Genomic DNA, 20,615 nt, shown 5'->3' on the forward strand with positions numbered 1-20,615 from the left:
ACTCCAATGCATTTCTTCCCACCCGATTGTTTTAATGGTGATTAATAATAAGTTTTGTAAAACACCTTTTGCCTTTAATTTGAGAGGGCCCCTTTTAATGTAGAAAACCTCATTGAACGTAATAATGACCCTCCTCCATGTAAATCGCTAACTTTTGCATTAGAACAAGCGAAAATTTATTCAACTCTATTCGTATCTCTCTGTTAAAGTTACCCCCCTCCCCTTCTCTGTCTCCATCTCTTAATCACTCGGATGTTGAAACAGAAGGGACCGAAGTAAAATATAAATCGAGTCGCGTTGAAAAAGCAACAAATGTCTCTCAATTACTGATCATCAATGAATACAAAAGGAGAATACGGGAACTATACACACATTGTGCTCTTAAGTACCGTTGACGTAATGTCGTACATGGCCTAGATTTTAATTTCTCTAGTTTTAGACTAATTCGATGATGGATGTCGTCGAAGCTACATGGCAGGTAATGGTAAAGCTCGTCATCATTCGACAAGAATCCATCTAAGAATCATTTCTTAAGAGTCTGTAAAGCATTAGGTATAGTAATAGGAAGAAGGGACTCTAAAAATATTTGTCAGCCAATGCCTTCAGCTATTCGTGGAGATTGTCCCAGCTGGGGCATGATTATTTTTGTACATTCGTTCGAAATCCTGCTGTAAACTGTCCCGGTCATGGCCCCCCACATCCTGGATCAGGGCCCCTAGGCTGGGATCTTTTCCGGGCCCCCCGGTTAGACTTTTCACGGGCCCTTTCTGTAGTTAATTTATAGCGTGAAAAGCAAAAAATGATGAGAACTGTCCCAGGCCTAGAGCCCTGTCAGCCCCCCTCTTGTGGGGGCCATGGTCCCGGTCTACTAGGCCCCCAATACCGTGGTTTGATAGTCACGAAACGTAACACTAGTCGAAAATAGTCTATTCTTTGTAACCGGAGATAGCGGGTCCTAAATAACTTTAAAATTTTAAGCTGAATTTATTATTGGTATATCAAAATAATATCAATTCCGAATTCCTCATCATACGAAGTACGTATTTCGCGAAGAAGAAAGACATCGGAAGAAAGATGACGGCAAAGACAGCGACGCGCAATTTCAAACCGATCCCTCTTTTGTATCACGGGCTATTCATGCAGGAGGCATTTATGTGTTTGTAATAAATGCTGCTAACAGAACAAAAGGGGGAAAAGAAAACCAAAATAATAATAACAACAATAATAAACAAAACGAATGGCGGAGGGAGGAAGTGAAAAAAAGGAAAAACTACCCACCGCCTATTAACCTATTACACGCGTGTGACGTGCGCCGGAACGTGACACCTGCCGAGTTATGACGTCACGGTTCGGTCCGTCCGTGACTCCTCGAACGACGGCGGCCGCCATCATGCGAGGGGCAAAAACAAGGAAGTTTGCTGGGAGGAAACAAGCGAGGTGGGAAATTTTAGTGACAAGAATTAATTAATATTTGACAGGAGGAAGTTAATGATGAGTTTACAGGGAGATATAAAAACCCTAGAGCTCTGCCAAAGCTAAAAATTTTGACTGTTTCGACCGCAAGAGCGATGAGAAAAGATGGAGGAAGGAGGAGTTTCTTCTCTTCTGAGCTGAAAATGAGCTGCTGAAAATGGTCCTTTTATCAAAACCCTCCGACATTTTTCCACGTGAGAAAAGAGTTTCGCAAATTAATTCGTGCTCCCTTTCTGTCTCTCGTGGTTCAGAGTTATTATATTTTAAAGCTTTTTGACAGTGTGAACCCTAGTTGGAAGTTCTTTTTTTGCCTGAAACAATTCCGGATAAGCGACTGATATGATGTCCTCTATCTTGGGAGAGGAAGTATGCGAAATGAAACACGATAGGTGATTGGATGATTTCATTTTCGACGACGATTAACGATCGCAAACGTTGTCTGTGCGATGAATGTTTTTGCAGGATATTTGAATTACTGAAGTTTGTTCTTTTGAGATGGGCAAAGTGGCATAGGTGGTGCGATAGATAAAACGGAATTTTTTTTTTTTTTTATGCTTGTCGAAAGTTATTTATGGCTTTCTAGACTAAGGAGAAGTGCCCAACTACATACCGGAGTCGTGTCGCTGAACAGTGTTTAAGCTGTAGAAGTGACACCATACTTCAGAGAATGAGTTATTCTGGACAATGGTCAGAGTAAAGGATAGATATTCAAAGTTCAATGCGTAAATATGTAGGTTTAATCAAGGAATCAATACCATTATCTTGAACCCTATTTTAGTGGAATAGTCTTTTAAACCCACTCTTTCCTATCGTTGTCCAATGTCCTGTACCATTTCCGGTTAGAGTAGAACTATACAAAACTAAATGGTCGCACCACCTATAAAGTAGAAAGAAAAAGCAACGCCTCTTCATTTCCGTTAACCTCGTTCATCGTTGATTTAATTGACGGTGCACCTTGATCTTATAAAACTGCAAAAATGGGACTAATCGCCCAATGGGTTATAATCTGAAAATTGACACGAATATGTGTTTGCGATTTTGAAACGTTATAGATTGATTTGGATTCCCATTTTTAAACAATGTACCACCATATGTATTATGCAAGGAATTCTACACGATGCAGGTAGTTAGGTGATTAGCGAATACATTTGCGTTATCTTCGCGTGATTTTTCATACGAACAAAACAAAATGTCTTACCTGTAATGATTGTATTCACTTCAGCATCCACCATCAATTTAGATGCAGGCCTAGGACTAGGATCTTTAGATTCCACCTTGATCATAACTTCTTCCTTCATCTTCTTTTTCGTATCCTCTTCATAGTGTCTCCTGTCCTCTCTAGAATCTGGTTTCTCAGTCTTCGTTCTCCCAAAGATGCTGTTGGAACTACCGATTCGCCTGAAGTCATTGTCATTGGTGGTACATCTTTCGACAGTAAGACTAAGTGGTGGCGTACTCGCCGGTTCCGGAGGGGATTGCGCAAGCGCCGGCAACACTGGTTTCTCAGTTCTGATCCTATTTCGTATATGGTGGTGCTGATTGTTGAGACCCTTGCGATTGCACATGGGCGCCGAGATCGATGTGCGAGTATGGCCAACAACCGGAGGCTGGGCAACTGGTGGATCTTCATGGTCACTGTCGAAATCTGGTGCACCATCTTCCAGAAAGATCAAGTTGTTTTCCTTGTTGCAAGAATGGACTTTGTGCTGAATGAATTTGACAATCTCTGACAACAGAAAAACTTTCTGACAGCTCCCACAGGTCAAAGTGTCTCGTAATAGCTCTGTTTCAGCTGAAACAACAAAGGAAATGCACATAAGTTTCTATTAAACCCAAGACATTGCTAAAATATCTACAACAGGACATAAATAAAAATTAGTTGCTTTTAAGAACAAAGATCTACTTGTATTAAATGGCATCGCGTCATTTCTATGGGAAACGTGAAAAATCAGTGGATTCGCAATATCCAAACTATTAAATGCACAATCTTTCCGATACCAGTATTCAATTAGAAAGTTCATTCATCCGTGTTCTTTGATTGGCACTGAAAATATTCAGTTTGAATCAACCATAAACCAAAATATTCTTCGATTTAATAATAATCATCTAAAATTTTTCTAAAGTATGTAAATTATTTCTAGAAAATTTAAAAGATAAGTATAAGTCAGATTGTAATTCCCTAATGAGGAGAAAAATTCTAAGAATTCGTGACCTGCAAATTTCTCTCATACCATAAGTTAACTAGAATTCCAAACACACACGTGTCTATAGAATTCTTAAAGATTCCCAGGGCTTTTTGAAGAAAACAAGGGTTGAAAATTCCTCACACGAATCGCACATAATTGAACTTTCGTCGAAGTTTTCCCTAAATTACGAAAAATTTTTCTAGCATATAATCGTTGAAAGTTTAAAACAAATAACGATTTGTCAATTTCAAAAGCGAAAATTTATAATTCAAAACATGATCAATGCTTTTGTATAATATAAAGGTGTGTGTGATTATCTTTAAGATTACCCTAAGATTTCAACTTTTCCCCGAGACCTAAAACTTTTCCAACTCTACCATAGCGCAGAACTAAGAAAAGATTGTGTGTGTGTCCTGAAGACTATTTGCATGTCTGTTATACAGTATAACACTTTTCCTTTTTCCCAACCTCATCTATCGTCTTTGAGCGTTATGAAATTTCAAGAAGGTATTTTAGTAAAATCACGTCGTCGTTGGTAGTAGTTGTAGAGACGGAATCAGCGCGCCCCCTCCCATTTTTCCAGCAAAGAACAAAAGATTTCGCCCACACTTTTCCACATGGGGGCACCCCCAAGAGAAAATTATCTTACAAAGGCACGAAAGAGCGATTCGGTTTTAGGTAAATTAGCCGATGGACGACGACGTCACGGGGTTCCCGCTGCCACCATCCACGGAGCCAAACAGATAAAGAGAGAGAGAGAGAATTATAATAGCATCTAAGATCTCTTGGATACGTAAAGGGTTGATGGGGCGGGGGGAGCTTGGAGAAATCTTACGCGTTATGCAAATAATAGATGTGTTGTAGCACCTCGAGGATGCTGAGGAGAGGTGAGGGAAATGAGTAGAAGATAATTACGGAATTTTAAGTTATTAGAATGAGCATAAAATTAAATACTTTTGCGCTCTCTGTTTCAAATCAGATAGGAAGATGTAAATTACACGGTAATGAGTTGTTGATTCGTGTTGCAGCTCTGAAGAGAAAGATCTCTCTTTCCATATTTCCTAAGAACCTAGCGCGACGGTGTAATATGCATATTAGCTGTAAACAGTTGTTGTTCCGCGACGTTGGAGATTGAGGATTTGGCTTTGTATCGACCGATCCAACGGATTGCTAACCATATTTGGGGGAATCGAAAAAAAATTGCTTTAACAAGACTGACGAAACATTGGAAGCTGAAGTCGTGTTTTTCAGTTTTGTCGCCATGCTCATTCCTTTTAAATGAAATCTGAGGTATAGTTGATGCTTTGAAGATTCTCAGGTATTGTTACGAATTGAATGGTAGCTACTTTAGATATTGAATAATAATACGAATGGTAGGGATAGACTTTCTCTTTTGAGTGGCGTGTGTTATGTGTCAGTGTTTCTTTTTATTTGACTATTGGGCCTTCTTTGTGTCAGCTACACTATACCCAGCACCGCATGGGGGCATCGCTTTTTCTTTTACTACCACGGAACGTTTTAGTAACCCGTGCGACCTTATATGCCTCTGGTTTTCTTGCCTTTTGCCAACCGGTTCACGTCCACGCTCTCCTTTTCAGCGACAACAACAGAAAGACTGTGTGTAAAATAAGAAATTGCGTGAGGAAGAAAGGTGCCGGCACACGCCCTTGAAACTCTTTGGATCAAGTGGCTATTTAACAAGGAAGTTATGGCGTCGGGACATCTTTTATGCTAACTGCTGTTGTTGCGGCTTCTGCATCGCTCCTCTGCCTTTTATCTGGTATTTTATTTATTTATTTTTTGACGTGAACATCGGTATCGTTAAACGCTACAACCGATAAGCACCACGTGACACGCACGGTATATTGACGTCACGCAATGGCCGCCATTTTTTGTCTCATACGACCCCGAACTCCAACAAAATGGGGCTATCTAGCTATGGTTTTGGTTCTCTTGGTTAAAAGAGGATCTCCAAGAATTCTTTCAAAGTCGCGGTTGGAGTCAAGAATCGGCAACGCCTTTCTTTTGTAAGTGATGCCGATGATATCACAAAGCTCATCCAGGCAAAATAACTGGATTCGTTGGAAAAACTAGAAACAGTCCAATTGATAAGAAAAAAATCCACCAATTAGCGAGTAACCGATATTGCATCACTTTTATACATGAAAAAATCAAACACCGTGGACTCATGAGGACTTCCCATTGAGTATAAATATCTCCGAATGTAAAAAAAAAAACAGTCCCTTCCCTTTTTAAATCCATGTTAATATCAGCCGTTTCTTTTCCCACATCAACAGTTGTAAAATGAGAAGAGGCCATAGGAAGGTTAATCCCCAGGTGGTGGGCGGAATGCATAAATTAGGCCTGCCAGCCTCAATATTACCAATTCAAACCAGGGTCACTAGGTGGCAAGACTTCTCTTCACCACGTGAACCGGTGAATGCGAATGAAAAAAATTACTTTTTGCCGACTTTTAAGCTGTCTAAGAAGAGTCATTCGGATTAAAAGAATCTATACGTATACGAAAATACATCAGTAACTTTTGGATTAAATCAGTTCATTAGTAATACTGATAGAGAAGCGAATCAAAAGGTACCATGAAATTGAAGAAATCTGTATCAATTATGTATTGAGCAAAAGTTCTGTATTTCTGGACATTACGTCCTGACCAATCTCACATCCAGAAAACATTGGAGACTTGAATATCCTCTCAAATACTTCAGAAAAATTTGGAGATGTGTACAGAGACATTTGGCATCGTCAATGTGTAAATACTTAAAATAGTCATTATAGGAAATTTACAGTGAAATGAATGTAATAAATGATTGGTAGTTGATCCAGCAGCAGAACTAGTAACCAGCCCCATTAATGAACAACGAATACTGTCGCTTTGAATAATACAAATGTAGTCAAATTTGAATGCAAAAAGCTGTTCGACAAAGAGCCCTTTAGCAACCGGTGAGCACAGAATATATCTGAAGCGATTGATTTTGTTGTAAAAATTCAAGGTACTAATGCCACTTACCATAGCTTCCACAAGACGTATTCAGTTCACACCCGAATCCAATTGATCCAAATAAATGGGCCTAGTGAAAATCTTGATCTGTTTAATTCTATGAAGCCATGTTGATTGGCAAATTGATGGGTCCAATATCGCTCGATTATGGTGATGAAGAGTAGACAGGCGAAACCTCAACAACTATGCTTCACTCCAAAGAATAACCATGTTCCCATGTCTCAGACAAAATATTTGCATGTATGAATTTCCTACCTCTAATTAGTCCCCAATTATCCTATTCGCCATGGTCAAAGTTGTTCCATTCAAGTGGTCAACATCGAATACCGCTTACGTACTTGATTACGCACGCACGCACGCTTACGTACTCAAAGTCCAGACCACGTGGGTACAAAGGATGTAATTGCAAACAGTACCAAAATTGATGCTAGTGGGCAATGGCTTTCAATTCGGTTAACGGTCAGTCATTTTTTGGAGTCAAATGCGTATACTAACCTGAACAATGGTTAAGGAATATTGCCTAGAGATTGGAATTGACCATAATATTATTACGACTATGTGATGAGGAAATTATTCTAAAATTTCACCAGTAAACTGCTCATTCTCTCAAGACATTAGTGGAAGCAAAATAAAATTTTAGACTGACCTGTGACATTCGTGAAAATGGTCAAGTTTTGATCGGCTTACTTAACTGACAAAGAAAAGAAATTGAGCAATTCAAGACATACCAATACGCATCGGAACCTGGACACGAACCAAAAATAAATTTTAATATTCGATAATAAAGCCCACAAAATAAATACGACATCAATATTTATGAATTCGGTTCAGGGTAACAAAAAATGCCCCGGGCTCCCCAATCTCATCAAGACGATACATATACAATGTCTTTATTCATTAAAATATCGAGAAATCGGAGACGGTCTTAAGATTTTATCGAAATTTTGAATCTTAATCCAAAGAAAAATCCATTTCATTCGGAAGATACTGAATCCTAATTTCGACTCGTATCAAACCTCATCAGGAAGGCCATAGCACTCAAATTACAGACCAGTTAACACATCATGTTATTCAGGGCGTGAGGGGTGACCCCAGAAAAGAATCCTCTCTATAACACGCCACGATACGCCATAAATCTAGGATTTGATTACGTATTGGTTTGATGTGATCTATTTATTCTATAGTATTATACAGCATGAATACGTGAAGAGAACAAAGTAAACTTTAAAAGCTAATTTTTGAGCATGGCCCCTATATTAGGCATTTTTGAGGGCCCTTTGTATTGATTTCGGTAAATTCGGTATAGCGTGAATATTAGGTTGAATTTTGGGCACCCAAGGTAAAGCCCTATCGTGGTGAGGGGGGGGGGGTTTCATTATTATAGGAATACATTTCTATGAAAACTAATTATTCACCCACGAATAAAACTTAACTCTTTAAGCAGCATAGCAGAAATCACGTGACTTCCTATAAAATATCATATCTTTTTCAATTAAGTAGGCTCTCTTCCAATTTTCAGCGGGTGCTAAGTGAGTGGTACAATGGAAAGTGTTCCACTCAGAAATTAACATCACAAAATAACTAGGCTTGTCATTGTTAAAATGGAGGGGGGGGGGGTGGGAACCCTTGAGGAGGCGAGATATCTCGTCAATGCCGCTTAAAGGGTTAATTAAGGAAGAAAATTTTTTTTAATATTTTCCAAACAAAAAAAAATCCCCTAACATCGATATTTTCAAAATTTATAATTTATAAAATATTTTGAAATTTCATTTGAGTAATTTTAAGAAATTTCCCCTTGTTGTGAGGGGTTGTGATGTATATTTACCAAAAAGAAATATAACCATACACGGTAACAATAACCTTTAAACTTTTCAGAAAATCGAATTTCATGAAAGTTTAAAATATTTCATCAAAAATTGAAATACTTTAAGATTTTGTTATCGTATAAATTATTTGACGATTTTAAGGTTTTTATAAGATGCAAATAATTTCTCCAATACGTAAGATTTTTTGAACTTAATTAAATTAAGTAGCCTTAAATTTCTTATTAAAATACAAATTTTCTTGGGGAATTACGAATTTTAATTTTTGAAACATTTTTGAATTTTACATTTTAATTTTTAAATCATTTTTGAATTGTTTTTTTAAAAATGTTAAAACTTACTTTTCAATTATTTTTTGAATTTTCTTTCAATCATTTTTTTGAATTTTCGAACTTTCCTTTCAATTATTTTTTGAATTTAAAAAATTATAAGTTTCAACCCTTAAAAAAAATTTATTTATGGGCATTTTTCAATTTCTAGATATCAGAGAAAAATCCAATAATCAACCTTTAGGAAATGAAAAAAATTGTAATTTTTTTTAAATGGAAAATTTTTCAAGGGTAATTTTCTTTTAAATTCAGAACACATGTATTTAGGACAAAAATTTCAAATACCCTACCTGCATGAGGACAGGAAATCAGTAGTCACGGGTACAAAAATACGGTACATACCTTTCATGCTGCCGTATTACTGTATATCGAACATATCCCATAACTCGTTCAGTTCTCCACAAGCTAATAAGTTGTTGAAAACGTTTTCCATTGTTGTTTCTTCATTTCAGTTTCGGAAAATAAGCAATGTAACCCCCTTTTTACGACCAAAAGTTAACTCACGGTCAAGACTCGGCGGGACAGCGGGGCCTCTCACCGCGACGGGCCCCGGCAGCCAAGGCACACAATCACCGGCCGCGCGTGTATACACACACACACACACGCACACACCTCACCGCTATATTACGTACTATGCACACATACATACGCGCGCGTGTACGCATGTAATACACACACATACATGCACATATGGAAAGATGTGTGCCTCTCAACTAAGACTTGGTCCTTTCTGAACAGGTAAGGTAGCACAACTTCACGTTTGGTTGGGCTCGAGATTGAAAACCAGTTTCAAAAAGTTTGTGTGTGTGCGTTGGATGGGATTCGCCCATCTTCTCGCTCTCGTCATAAGAAGATGATGTGAGCGATTTGTTTTCTTTCCTTGACTTCTCCATCTAATGGATCCCATCGCTTCCAAATGTTGTACAAGGATGAAGAAAAAGTTACAAGAAATAAGATGAAAAAAAGAGACTTTTAAGCGGAACGTACCCGGAAATCGAAACTCATGTGCATCCTTCTCTTTCTCTCAAGGGTGATTTTTAAATCGTCAAATGGCTTGTTGACGTCCAAGATTCTCTTTTAGCACCCATAAAAAATAAGAATGTAAACTATTGGCACCGTCCATTAAATAGTCACCGGCCATTGACCGTTTAAATGAGTTTCTCCTTAAAAAAAAATTGGATCTAACTTTTCTTCAACCGTTTCTGACCATTTAGGAGTTTTTGTCACTATTCTGGTATTTTAACCCTTTAACCGGCACAGCAGAAATCGCTAAACCCTCTTTTATTATGTAGGATTTCTTTCGATTGTTAGCAGGTGCAAAGTAAGGGTGGATAGGAATGTACGTACCATTGAGAAATCAGCTTTACAAAATATGAGCTTTGTCATCGTTTAATATGAAAGGCTTTTAACGAGGAGAAATATCTCGTTGATGCCGGGGAGAGGGTTAAAAAAAAAAAATCAGATTTAGCTTAGAGTACAGTGGTGTTTTCTACTAAAGCATCCAAGACTGCTCGATTGAAGGATTAGCATGTTCGAGTTGAAACAATGATTTTCGCGATTCGAAATACCACTCAAAAACTACTACAACGGTGGTTGAATTCCACGATCGAGATAGAATGCACGAAAATTAAGTATAAAATTTTCTACCAGCCTTGGAAGAAAATTATTCTCCATAATTATTACGTAAATTTGATTATTTATCAGATTGTTATAATATTGGTTCTAAGTAGATCGATAGAAAGAAATAGGATAAAAACTTTAAAGCGGTACGAACAGAGAAATCAAAACTCATGCGCATCCTCCGTCTCTCAAGGGCTATTTTTAAATTATCAAATAGCCCTTCTAGCAGAATCTGGACGCTTGACGACGTCCAGATTCTCTTTTGGAACCCAAAAACAGAGTGTAAAATATTTGTACCGTCCATTAGCTAGTCACCGGCCATTGACTGCTTAAATAGATTCAATTTTTTTAAGGAGAAACTCAACTTTTCAGCCGTTTCTGACCATTTAAGAATTTTTTTCACCTCCAGCTATTCTGAAATTTTAACCTTTTAACCAGCATAGCAGAAATCACTAAACTCTTTTCATTAAGTAGGATTTCTTTCGATTTCCAGCAGATGCAATGCAAAATAAGTAAATTGCTATATGGCGAGATGACCGAAGTTTGTGTGCGGTACAGCAGTATCAGCAGGTGCAAAATAAGGGGGAATAGACATGTGCGTTCCATCGAGAAATCAACCAATATCTGGTCTTGTCATTGCTAAAATGAAAGGTGAGGTACCACGTCAATGCCAGTATAAGAGGGTTAAAAAATCTTATTAAGATTTAGCTTAGAGCACCGTGGTATATAGCTACTGAAGCACCCAAAAGTGCTGGATAAAAAGAGCATGTTGGAGTTGTTGCAGTGATTCTGTGTAGTGACAAGCTCACTCATAAAAATTACGCTGTTGTTTGAATAGAAGATTCTTTTTTCATAATCAAGTAGAATCCATAAAAATTGAGTATAAAATTTTCTGCTGGGAAGATAAAAGTTCTCCATATTGATTATTACTAAAATTTGATTATTTTTACCCGACTGATAAGATTGGTTCTAAGGAGATAGATGGGAAGATAGAAATAAGAGATAAAAAAACTTCACACACAAAGCGGAACGTACCCAAAAATCGAAACTCATGTGCACCCCTCTCTCAAGGGTGACTTTTTAAAATCGTCAAATGATTTGTTTTGACGTCCAGATTTTACTTTTGGCAACCAAAAACAGTAATAATATAAAGTATCGGTACCGTCTATTAGCTGTTTAAATGAGCTCGTAAAAAAAAAATTGGTTCTTCTTCCACCGTTTCTGATTATTTAAGAATTTTTGTCACTTGGGCCATTCTGGTTTTTATAAAAAAAATTCTATTGAGATTTAGATTAGGACACCGTGGTGGTGGCTAGCTACTGAAGTGCTAATAATTCAATCGAGCATTCTTGGGCATGTTGGAGAGTGGCCAAAGGGATTCTCGCGATTTGAAAGACTTTATGAAAGCTGCACCGGTGGTTAAATTGAAGATTCTTTACGCAGAGCTGACCCATAAAAATTAAGTATAAAATTTTCTACTAAAGTCTTGGAAGAAAATAATTCTCCGTAACCGATCATTACCTAAATTTGATTGTTTACCAGATTGATAAAAATGGTTATGGTTCGATTAACCTGGAAAGTTAATCGTTTCTTTCACCAGGTTGGTCACTGCAAATAACTAAATTCGCTTGATGAGTGGTTGATTTTTTTTGAAACTTCAAAGTTTTTAACTCAATAAATGGTACAAACTGATTTAAATCATAGTCAACGAAGCAGGAGAAAAATGAAGTCAAGCCTAAATTTTTATCTTTACGTAAAAAGAGTGCGCGATGAAAATATTTCTGCTATACACATGTTATGTCTTAGTATTGGTCCTACACACCTGGACTATACAGATGCATGCCTGAAATAACACGCCACCTTGAAACACCACAGAAATATATAAAGTTACCAAGTCATTTGAAAGTCGATATTACTGTCGATGAATCTGAGAGTAGTCGAAGGTATTTCTTATTTTTAAGTATAAAATGCTCTGTCAAGTTGTTAGAGGAGAATAACCTCCCAGGCCTGGTCATAAGCTGGAATTTTTCCCGACACAACCTCGTCCTTCGGGACACTGTGCTAAAATCACTACGGAGACAGAGCCTGGTTGCGTTCAATTTACCTTGGTTACCCCTATGGATACCCAATACAGAAGCATGATGAAAATATACATGACTACAAGGCTGAGGCACCAAATGGAAGAAAGAAGACTCGTGCATACGTTACGACTTCAAAAATTACCAAACGCTGTATCCGAAATCATTGAAAAAACCTTCTTACAAAGAGCACCCGTTCATTTTGCCTATACAGATCAGACAAGGCTGGTGGTGCAGGCGTGTAAGTCTGTTCCTTATTTTGTCATTTCGCTTTAAGTATTGCTATTAACAATTGGTGGTGAAATCGAAGCGTTACGGGTCACATTCAAAGAACTTAGATCAAAACTATCCTTTTCCGTACATTTCATGATTTATTTCATTTTTCTATGGTCCTACAGGCCGTAACGAATTGAGAAAAATCGCCAACTTGATCGAAAGTCCAAGAGTATCGCTCTCTCTTTGGTTTTCATAGATGAGTGTAAAAGAGAAGTAATGCTGCTGTAGTACCCATCTCACTATTGCGTTCCGGGTATTGAAGCTGCTCGTGTCCTGGATAAACAGACCCCAGAAATTCTTGGAAGGATACCATTAAGATTACTAAGGCTCGTATACATTAGCACTCCGATCTTGTCTCCGATCTTGATCCGTCAGTACGACCCTTTGCAGCGATTCCTAATATGCTTGTGGGTTCACAAACTTCTTTTGTGTTCGTTAAAAAAAACCGATTCCTAGTGAGTCCAGTTCAAACAGCTCAAGAATCGTTCACAACACCGTATAAATTACTGAACAACCAATTGAGAATGCTTTTACTGCCTGATTCGCGAGCTAATAATGCATACGTGCCTTTGCATGTCAACTGAACGAGGCCGTTGCAGCCTTTGTACCAGTTTCCCAAACTTCTGGTTCCATCGCCCCCTTATTCAGAAAATATTTCCTCTCATCGCCCCCAATTCAAGTCAACCCATAAGATCCTATATTAAATCCAAATCCGGACCCTTCCATCGCTCCCTGAGGCGATATTGCCCACTTTGGGAAACACAGCTTTAGCCAAACCACCGGGCTATTGATACTTTTAACAGCGTTAGAATTCAAAAATAATAGTCACAGGTTCCACGGACTAGTAAATACGAGAACCTACTGGTCCGCAGACATCAAGACAGGTCCACTAAACGAAATCGGTTCAAAATAATAATTAATTTTCCCAAATACATTAGCATTTAGAAGAGTGATATACCACCAACGGGATGCAAAAAGCCATAAAAAAAATCCACTGTGAATCGGTGATTCTCTTGTAGGATATTTTTCCGCGGTAAATGTATCACCATGGGAAGAGGGGTGCAAAATTTTTCGCTACTGGTCTCCCGAACCACCACAATTTTTTTCTCGGTGGTCCGATTGTTCAATCAGTGGTCTCGGGCTAGTGTACCACCAATGATTTCGAACGCTGCTCCATCCATTCTCTCCCTCCTGTATTTTGCAATTGCCTTTTTAGAATTTCTCTTTTTAAATGGTTGTTGTAACTAAATTTCAAGGATATTTTTCCCATATGGTCAAGGAAAAATATCATTGCAAAACAGGATCTAATTGCCCCAATATTCAACCTACATTCTGTCAGCAAAGCCGATTCTATAGACGGGGTTAATGATTATAGTACATACACATTACCTCAACAATTTTGAACGTATCTTGTATAATGCTAGAAACAGAATCCTAGCCCAGGAATCTTATCCGGGACCCCTTTACCTTTAGTTAATTTGCGGCGAAAAAAATTAAAAAATTAGATTTAATTCCTTTCACCCAAGCTTTCCTTATGGGAGGCCAATTGAGGACTCCAAGTTCTAAACCACATCATTGAGCTAGGTAAAGATTCCAAGGACTAGATTATTTCCACAGAATAAGGCACCGGGTGAACTTAAAAATGATATTTAAATCCAAATATTTTAGGCCAACGATAATGCAAACTCTGCAGGGCCGTCTCAAGACCATAATGGGCCCCCGGGAAAAGTGATTTTTCTCAGACCCTTAACTGGCTGGACCCTACCAATTTAAATACTTAATCTCGAAAATTTTAACCGCATCTCATTATCACGAGGGCCCTCGTGATAATGAGATCCTCATCCACACTCGAGGTGCCCGGGTGAATCCATGCTTTAAGATGCCACTGCAAATCCGTCACATCTCAGAATATCTACGATATTCAGTGTTATTATGGGTGGACAATTGAATTTTATTTGCATGCATATGATTGTAAAATTTTCGACGGGGCGGTCAGAATCGATCACACAGACACGAATCACACTAAGTGATTTTTTTTTTCTGGTGTGAAAAATTTCAAAAAGTTCCAAAAAATTGGACATTTTCCGATCTCGGCATGATCATCGGTACAGTCGATACTGACCACCCTGCGTAATATAATCACACTTACCAGTCTCCAAATGACCACTTTACAAATGTCTACACAAATTGCCAAGTTTTAATCGGGAAGACATTCCCTACATACCTTTCAAGTTTTTTTTAATAGCAAAAAAATTTTATTCCCTATTTTTATGATGTACTTACCGAGATACGTATAATTTCAACTTTTCACCTACAAGACAATAAAACACTAAATAAATATGCCTGACACCTATCAATTTTTTTAAAGGAATGTCCTAAATCCTTAAAACATATTAAATTGACATTAAAAAAAAAAATTGGATTTTTCCCCAAAATCACTCTTTCGGTTTTTAAAAAAATTCCAACATTTTTGGATTTATGTAAAATTGCATGCAAATTCTTGTCAATGCCAATTGAATTAATGTGGTATTATGGTAAATGCGATTATTATACATGCTTGCCAAGCATATTGGTAAGTTTGATGAATTTCCCTAAATTAATCACTTTTACCGGCGATTATGCATAGTACCCAAGCATCGTTGGTAAATTTGATAAATAATTGACATTTATCGCCTTCAGCTCCGATTAGGCATAATACCCTAGTTTAACCGATGAACTTGATAAATACTGAGACCATTATCAGATTTACGGGTGATTACGCATAATACACAAGCGTCGCGACGTTGGTAAACATGATAAATCGTATTATATGATATACTACGCATTGCATGATAATTCATACATGTATCATTACATCGTGGTACGATCGTAAAATTTATCATTACATCGGGGTGCGACTATTCATCACACGTACATTTCCAATTTTTTTGACATTTATCAAATTCACCAATCACACCAGGGTATTAGGCATAATCACAGATAAAGGCGATAAATTTCAAGTATTTATCAAATTTACCAACGACGCTTGGGTATTATGCACATTCGCCGGTAAAAGTGATAAATTTATCAAACTTACCAAAACGATTGGTAAGTATACATAATAACCGATCCATCACATTCACCGTAACATATATATATTAGTATAATATTTCTATTAGCCCGGGATGAATTTTTTTTCGAAAAATTTGATAATTCCTAAAAGCGACATTTATTACGTGTAGGAGATACATTAATAAAAAAAAATGTGTAGGTTATATTAGGGTTTGAAGTAATGACTGTAATAAATGTTGCAACACAGTGACCGGACATTCGACGGTATGTACCGTTGATAAGAAACGACGGAAATTTCCGTACACGTCGGTGAAATATGCATATAAAAAGGGGCGCTATTCCTGAACCTCGCGTAACGCCCTCGGGGTCAAAACTCTGGTCTAAGGGGGAAAAAAGGTCTTATAACTCCGAAAAAACTTAAAAATAGAACTCTTAAAAAAAAAGTTTTAGGAACTAGGAGGGGAAGAAAACGTTATATTTTTTGCATATAAAAGGAAATGCACTGTCATAAAGTCATAAAAATGGCGCTACCTTCTCAGCCATTCCCTTGAAGGTAAGATATACCCTTCACCTAGTTCAACTCTTTTTGCCTTTTTCAATGCAATTCATCCCTTCATCGCCCTTGGGGAGGGGGGCGCTCCTTCCAAAAAGGTTTCACTTTCTGTTATATAGATAGCAACAGCAAATAAAAAATTGTCGAGAGGGACGACAACTTGAGGCGGTTTTTAAGGAAAATTTGCGTAAAACTGAGTTTTTATTTTTTTTTCCTCTCGCGGTCATTCGGGCTAAAAATTTCCGTTCGGTAAAAATTTTTAAAATTATCCATAGAGTAAAATGAAACGAGAGCCTCATTTTTCCTGGAAAATGTTCAGCTATCAATTAATATAGCAATGATTATTTAGGAGGTTATCGAATAGAATTCGAGCAAAAATTGTCAATTCTTTTGGAAATCGATGAAATTTATCCCGATTTTTCGCGTTTTAAATTCGTTTATATTTACGATAGAAACCGGTCAGCGATCGAATTTGAGTTCCTATTTTCATTATAATTTGCCCCAGGATTCCTGTGTCTAACCCAGGAAGGACCAAGAATCTCCTTTGGTTATGTCACGAGATATTAGAGTGAAATCATACTGAGCAATTATATTCTGAAACACGTCCCACGGACCCCTTACCTTCTTACGGACCACGTGGACCACTTTTTGAAAAGTTTTGCAGCAATTATGCGTTGATAGATTGCTCTAGTGCTTTTTAGACTTCCAATCTTTGCAGGCAATTACATATTAGCGCTAAGCGATTGCTTACGTACGAGAAATTTTTTGAAGTAAAGACCCTTTGTGTGGCAAAATCATTTTAAAATGTTTAAGTTGTAATTTTGCGGAAACGTAGCGTCTTCCGGAATTCATTGCCCACGAAAAGACGATATCTTGAATCATATTGCCAACCAGGACCTGTTTCTCACATAGGCAAACAGGGCCCGTGCCAGGGCCCACAAATTTCGAGACTCCCAAAATTGGCTGCGTTTTGTATTTTAGTATCCCTTGCGTACGCATCTGCCTCAAACAAGAATACATGTTAGGGGCGCCCCCGAAAATTCACATTTGCCCAAGGCCCGAACCTACGAGGAATAGGCCGTTGCCAACGTGTGCATTCCGTGATGTTGGCCAAAAAAAGAGGCTCACTGAAGTCTGTGAGATAAAGTTAGGAAGCGAATACAGTAACGAACCGTTGAAAATGTAATAACGAAGGAAATTAATCGTCAGATTGCTGGAGTGTATTGTTAGAATTCAATGAGCGACGGCAAGATTCGTAAATTGGCAAAACTTTATTAGGAGGACCGGAAGAACGTCACTCAGGCCCATAGGCGGAGATAGACTTGGAAGTCTGGTGGGGGGGGGGGGGCACGACGATGTCAATTCATATATATACACGAGATCAGTCGACTCCACCTTTGACGATGGGATTTTCTCCGCCCATGCTCGGGCCGGCAATCTATAATCATAGATCATCTTATTATGTGTGTGTTAAAGTTTCACTAATTCACGAACAATGTCATCACACAAACTTGGATTTCAAACTATAATTCTACAGAATCTGATGACTAATCTCCACCGTTGTCACATTTCTTGTGGTTTCTCACTCCCAGGAAACTATTTACAATTTTCTTAAACATTTCCATCCTGCGACACGAAACGCACCTCCGCGACGTAATTGAAAATGTCTATTTAAGTACAAGAAATACTGGAAGACATTGCACAGATTCGAAATTACGAACGCTGGCTTATTAAGAAGATTTAATTGAGGAATGTATTACTTATACTTGATGGAAATTGATATCTTTCCTCCTTTTCAGGTTATAGTGATATTTATGATTATTTGCGGCAAACGGGCTTGGGATTCCACCGGCAAAGAAGTCCACCGTCTTCGTGTCGATTGTTTAACCCCAAAAATGTCCAAAAATAAATAAAATTTACTCAAGTTCACCCGAAAATTTCAGTAAAGTGTGAAATATTATCAGCAGAAAGAGGAAGATATTTCTGTGATGGTTGAACCTCGAAAAATGGTTATTAGTTGGAAACTTGAAATTATAAAATTTTTGAACTCTTCCCAATCAAAAAATTGTGAATTAGCGAAATTAACACCTCTTTCCATTGTATTGAAAAAAGTTTGCCGTGTAACAATGGAACAGAAATTCACAGAGATATTGGTGACTGAAATTTCTGATTTTCACTGCTTTTTGAAGTCCTGAAATTATTTATTGGACCGTAAAAAGTGACAAAAATCACGGATTTTAATCACGATATCTCAATGAATTTTCATTCGATTGTTACAGGGTAAACTTTAGTATGAAGACGAGAAAAACCTAAATTTTAGTACTTTTTGATTGTTGGCGGTATTAATTTTTTTATAAACCGGCTGGAATTTTTTCCGACACATCCACGTCCTTCGGTACACTGAGATAATATCACTTCGGTGATAGAGTCTGATTGTGTCAGGACTATATAGAAAGGGCTGTCTCATCCCTTCGAAGCTGCTCTTACCGCCTTGGCTCAAGTGACGTGGTCTCGGATCAGGTGTGTGACGTCACTGCTTTAATACTTTTTAACTAAAGCGCGACCTCGAAATACCAGGGTAGCCAATGGCAATTAATCGGTTCTGTCAGGGCGATGACAACAGCTGTTACCGACTCCGGCGCGTCATGCGACAGCCCTTATTATATGGCCCTGGGTTGTGTTCGATTTAGCCTGTTTTACATAAAACTAAAGACGAGCACCCACATTTTCGAAACACTTCCAACGCCCCCCCCCCCCCCCCCGCTTCGAAACAATTCCCGTACGGGACAAACTTTAAACCTAAAGTCATTACGATGACGATTCGTCACAGATTTGATTCGACATTTGGTAACAAATACCAAAACAGGATTGACCAACTACCATTGTATCAAACCCAAAAAAACAAAACAGTCGCACCACAGATGCATCCTTGAAATATCCTCGACATCGCAAACGACAAAAGGAGACACACCAATCATTCCCACGATATTTCCACACTCGTACAATTATCCCACACCGATCCCATCTCCAAACATTCCTTCAAAATCGACAAAATCGTTCTCGAAACTTGTCCTTTCAAGTGTCCGAACGCATCTCAAATATTTCCCAGATTTAAAAACCAAACCAAAAAATCCTGGGATCTTTTAAAAACAATGAATCTTCAACACCTTCCACGGAGGAATTCTGCACGCACGTGCCCAGGAACGTGGTTTTGATTCCCACGCGGTTGCAAATAGCATTTTGCTTATGTGTTGTTTTTTTTTTAAAAATCTAAACAAGCCAATGAAGAGAGACAAAATTTCCTTAAAAAAAAAAAAATTCTTTTCCACAAAAATAAAAATCAAATAAACCCTCATACAGCTATCATTGGTATTGCGGACATGCATCAAGGGACAGACAGAATTTTCCCCGCCACAGCGAACATGGTTATTCTCTCATAGTGTTTGTTGCCTGGTGGTGGTGTATCTATCAAACATTATTACCTACCTGCAAGGTAGCTGCCCCATACGCATGCCATACGCTATCTTGCGCGTGGCGCGGGCGTGCGACTTCCAACCGGTTCCTCCTCATGCGAAAAAAGAGAGAGACACTTTTTCTTTAATAGAAGTAAAAAAAGTAACAAAAACCTTACCCTCGAGGGGTCTCAAGAAAAATACCGAGAGGCCATATATAAACTCACCTTTTTTTTTTTTTTTTTTCTTACGTAAGCTGCCGAGAAAAAGGGGTTTTTGAACCTTTCTTTAATAACCCCCGAAACGGGTACGGTCTGGTATCCAGAGATGATCGCGGGAATGAGATGTATCCGAGAGATTCGGAAGATTTTTCTGGTCTTAGTTGTTTTTTTTTTTTTTTTTGTCAATTAGTATTGACCGTTTTGGTAATGTACCGAGGGATTCCTGGGCTGCCATGCGGAGCCGCGAGGTTTTTTTTTTTTTTGGTACAAGAATGGATCCTTGTGGGGATTCCTGGGAAGACGCAGACTACTTTTTGGAAATCACTACGGATGAACTAGTGCCAAAAAAAAAAAAAAAAATTAGAGCCATAAAAAAAGCGATTGAAAAATTGCCGTGAAAACGAAATTGATATACGTTGAAAACTTGTCGTAAGAAACATGATCAACACACATTGAAAACTAGCCGTTTAAACAGGATCGGCATGAATTGCAAACTTGCCGTACGAAATGGCATCTACGTATATCGGAGAACTAGCC

The 20,615-nt window shown here is 38.1% G+C and overlaps 1 protein-coding gene across 2 annotated transcripts in view; it reads right to left on the reverse strand.

Annotated features, from left to right (window-relative positions):
• The window catches only part of LOC149072368 (BCL11 transcription factor A-like), a 114,187-nt gene that overhangs the window by 13,462 nt on the left and 80,110 nt on the right, over positions 1-20,615 (reverse strand). Inside the window, exons 1-2 of one of the 2 annotated variants that reach the window (XM_089246164.1) lie at positions 9,170-10,351; positions 2,672-3,265 (exon numbers count right to left, since the gene is read on the reverse strand). In XM_089246164.1, the coding sequence (XP_089102290.1) occupies positions 2,672-3,265; positions 9,170-9,176 (601 nt within the window). In that variant the 5' untranslated portion in view covers positions 9,177-10,351. Of the gene's footprint in view, positions 1-2,671; positions 3,266-9,169; positions 10,352-20,615 lie in introns of those variants that run through there. The other variant, XM_089246163.1, reaches the window with a different exon arrangement.

Source organism: Pholcus phalangioides, unplaced genomic scaffold, assembly GCF_987345545.1.
Source record: "Pholcus phalangioides strain wild (caught in Gottingen) unplaced genomic scaffold, Ppha-v1.0 ptg000017l_1, whole genome shotgun sequence".
Taxonomy (NCBI): Eukaryota; Metazoa; Arthropoda; class Arachnida; order Araneae; family Pholcidae; genus Pholcus; species Pholcus phalangioides.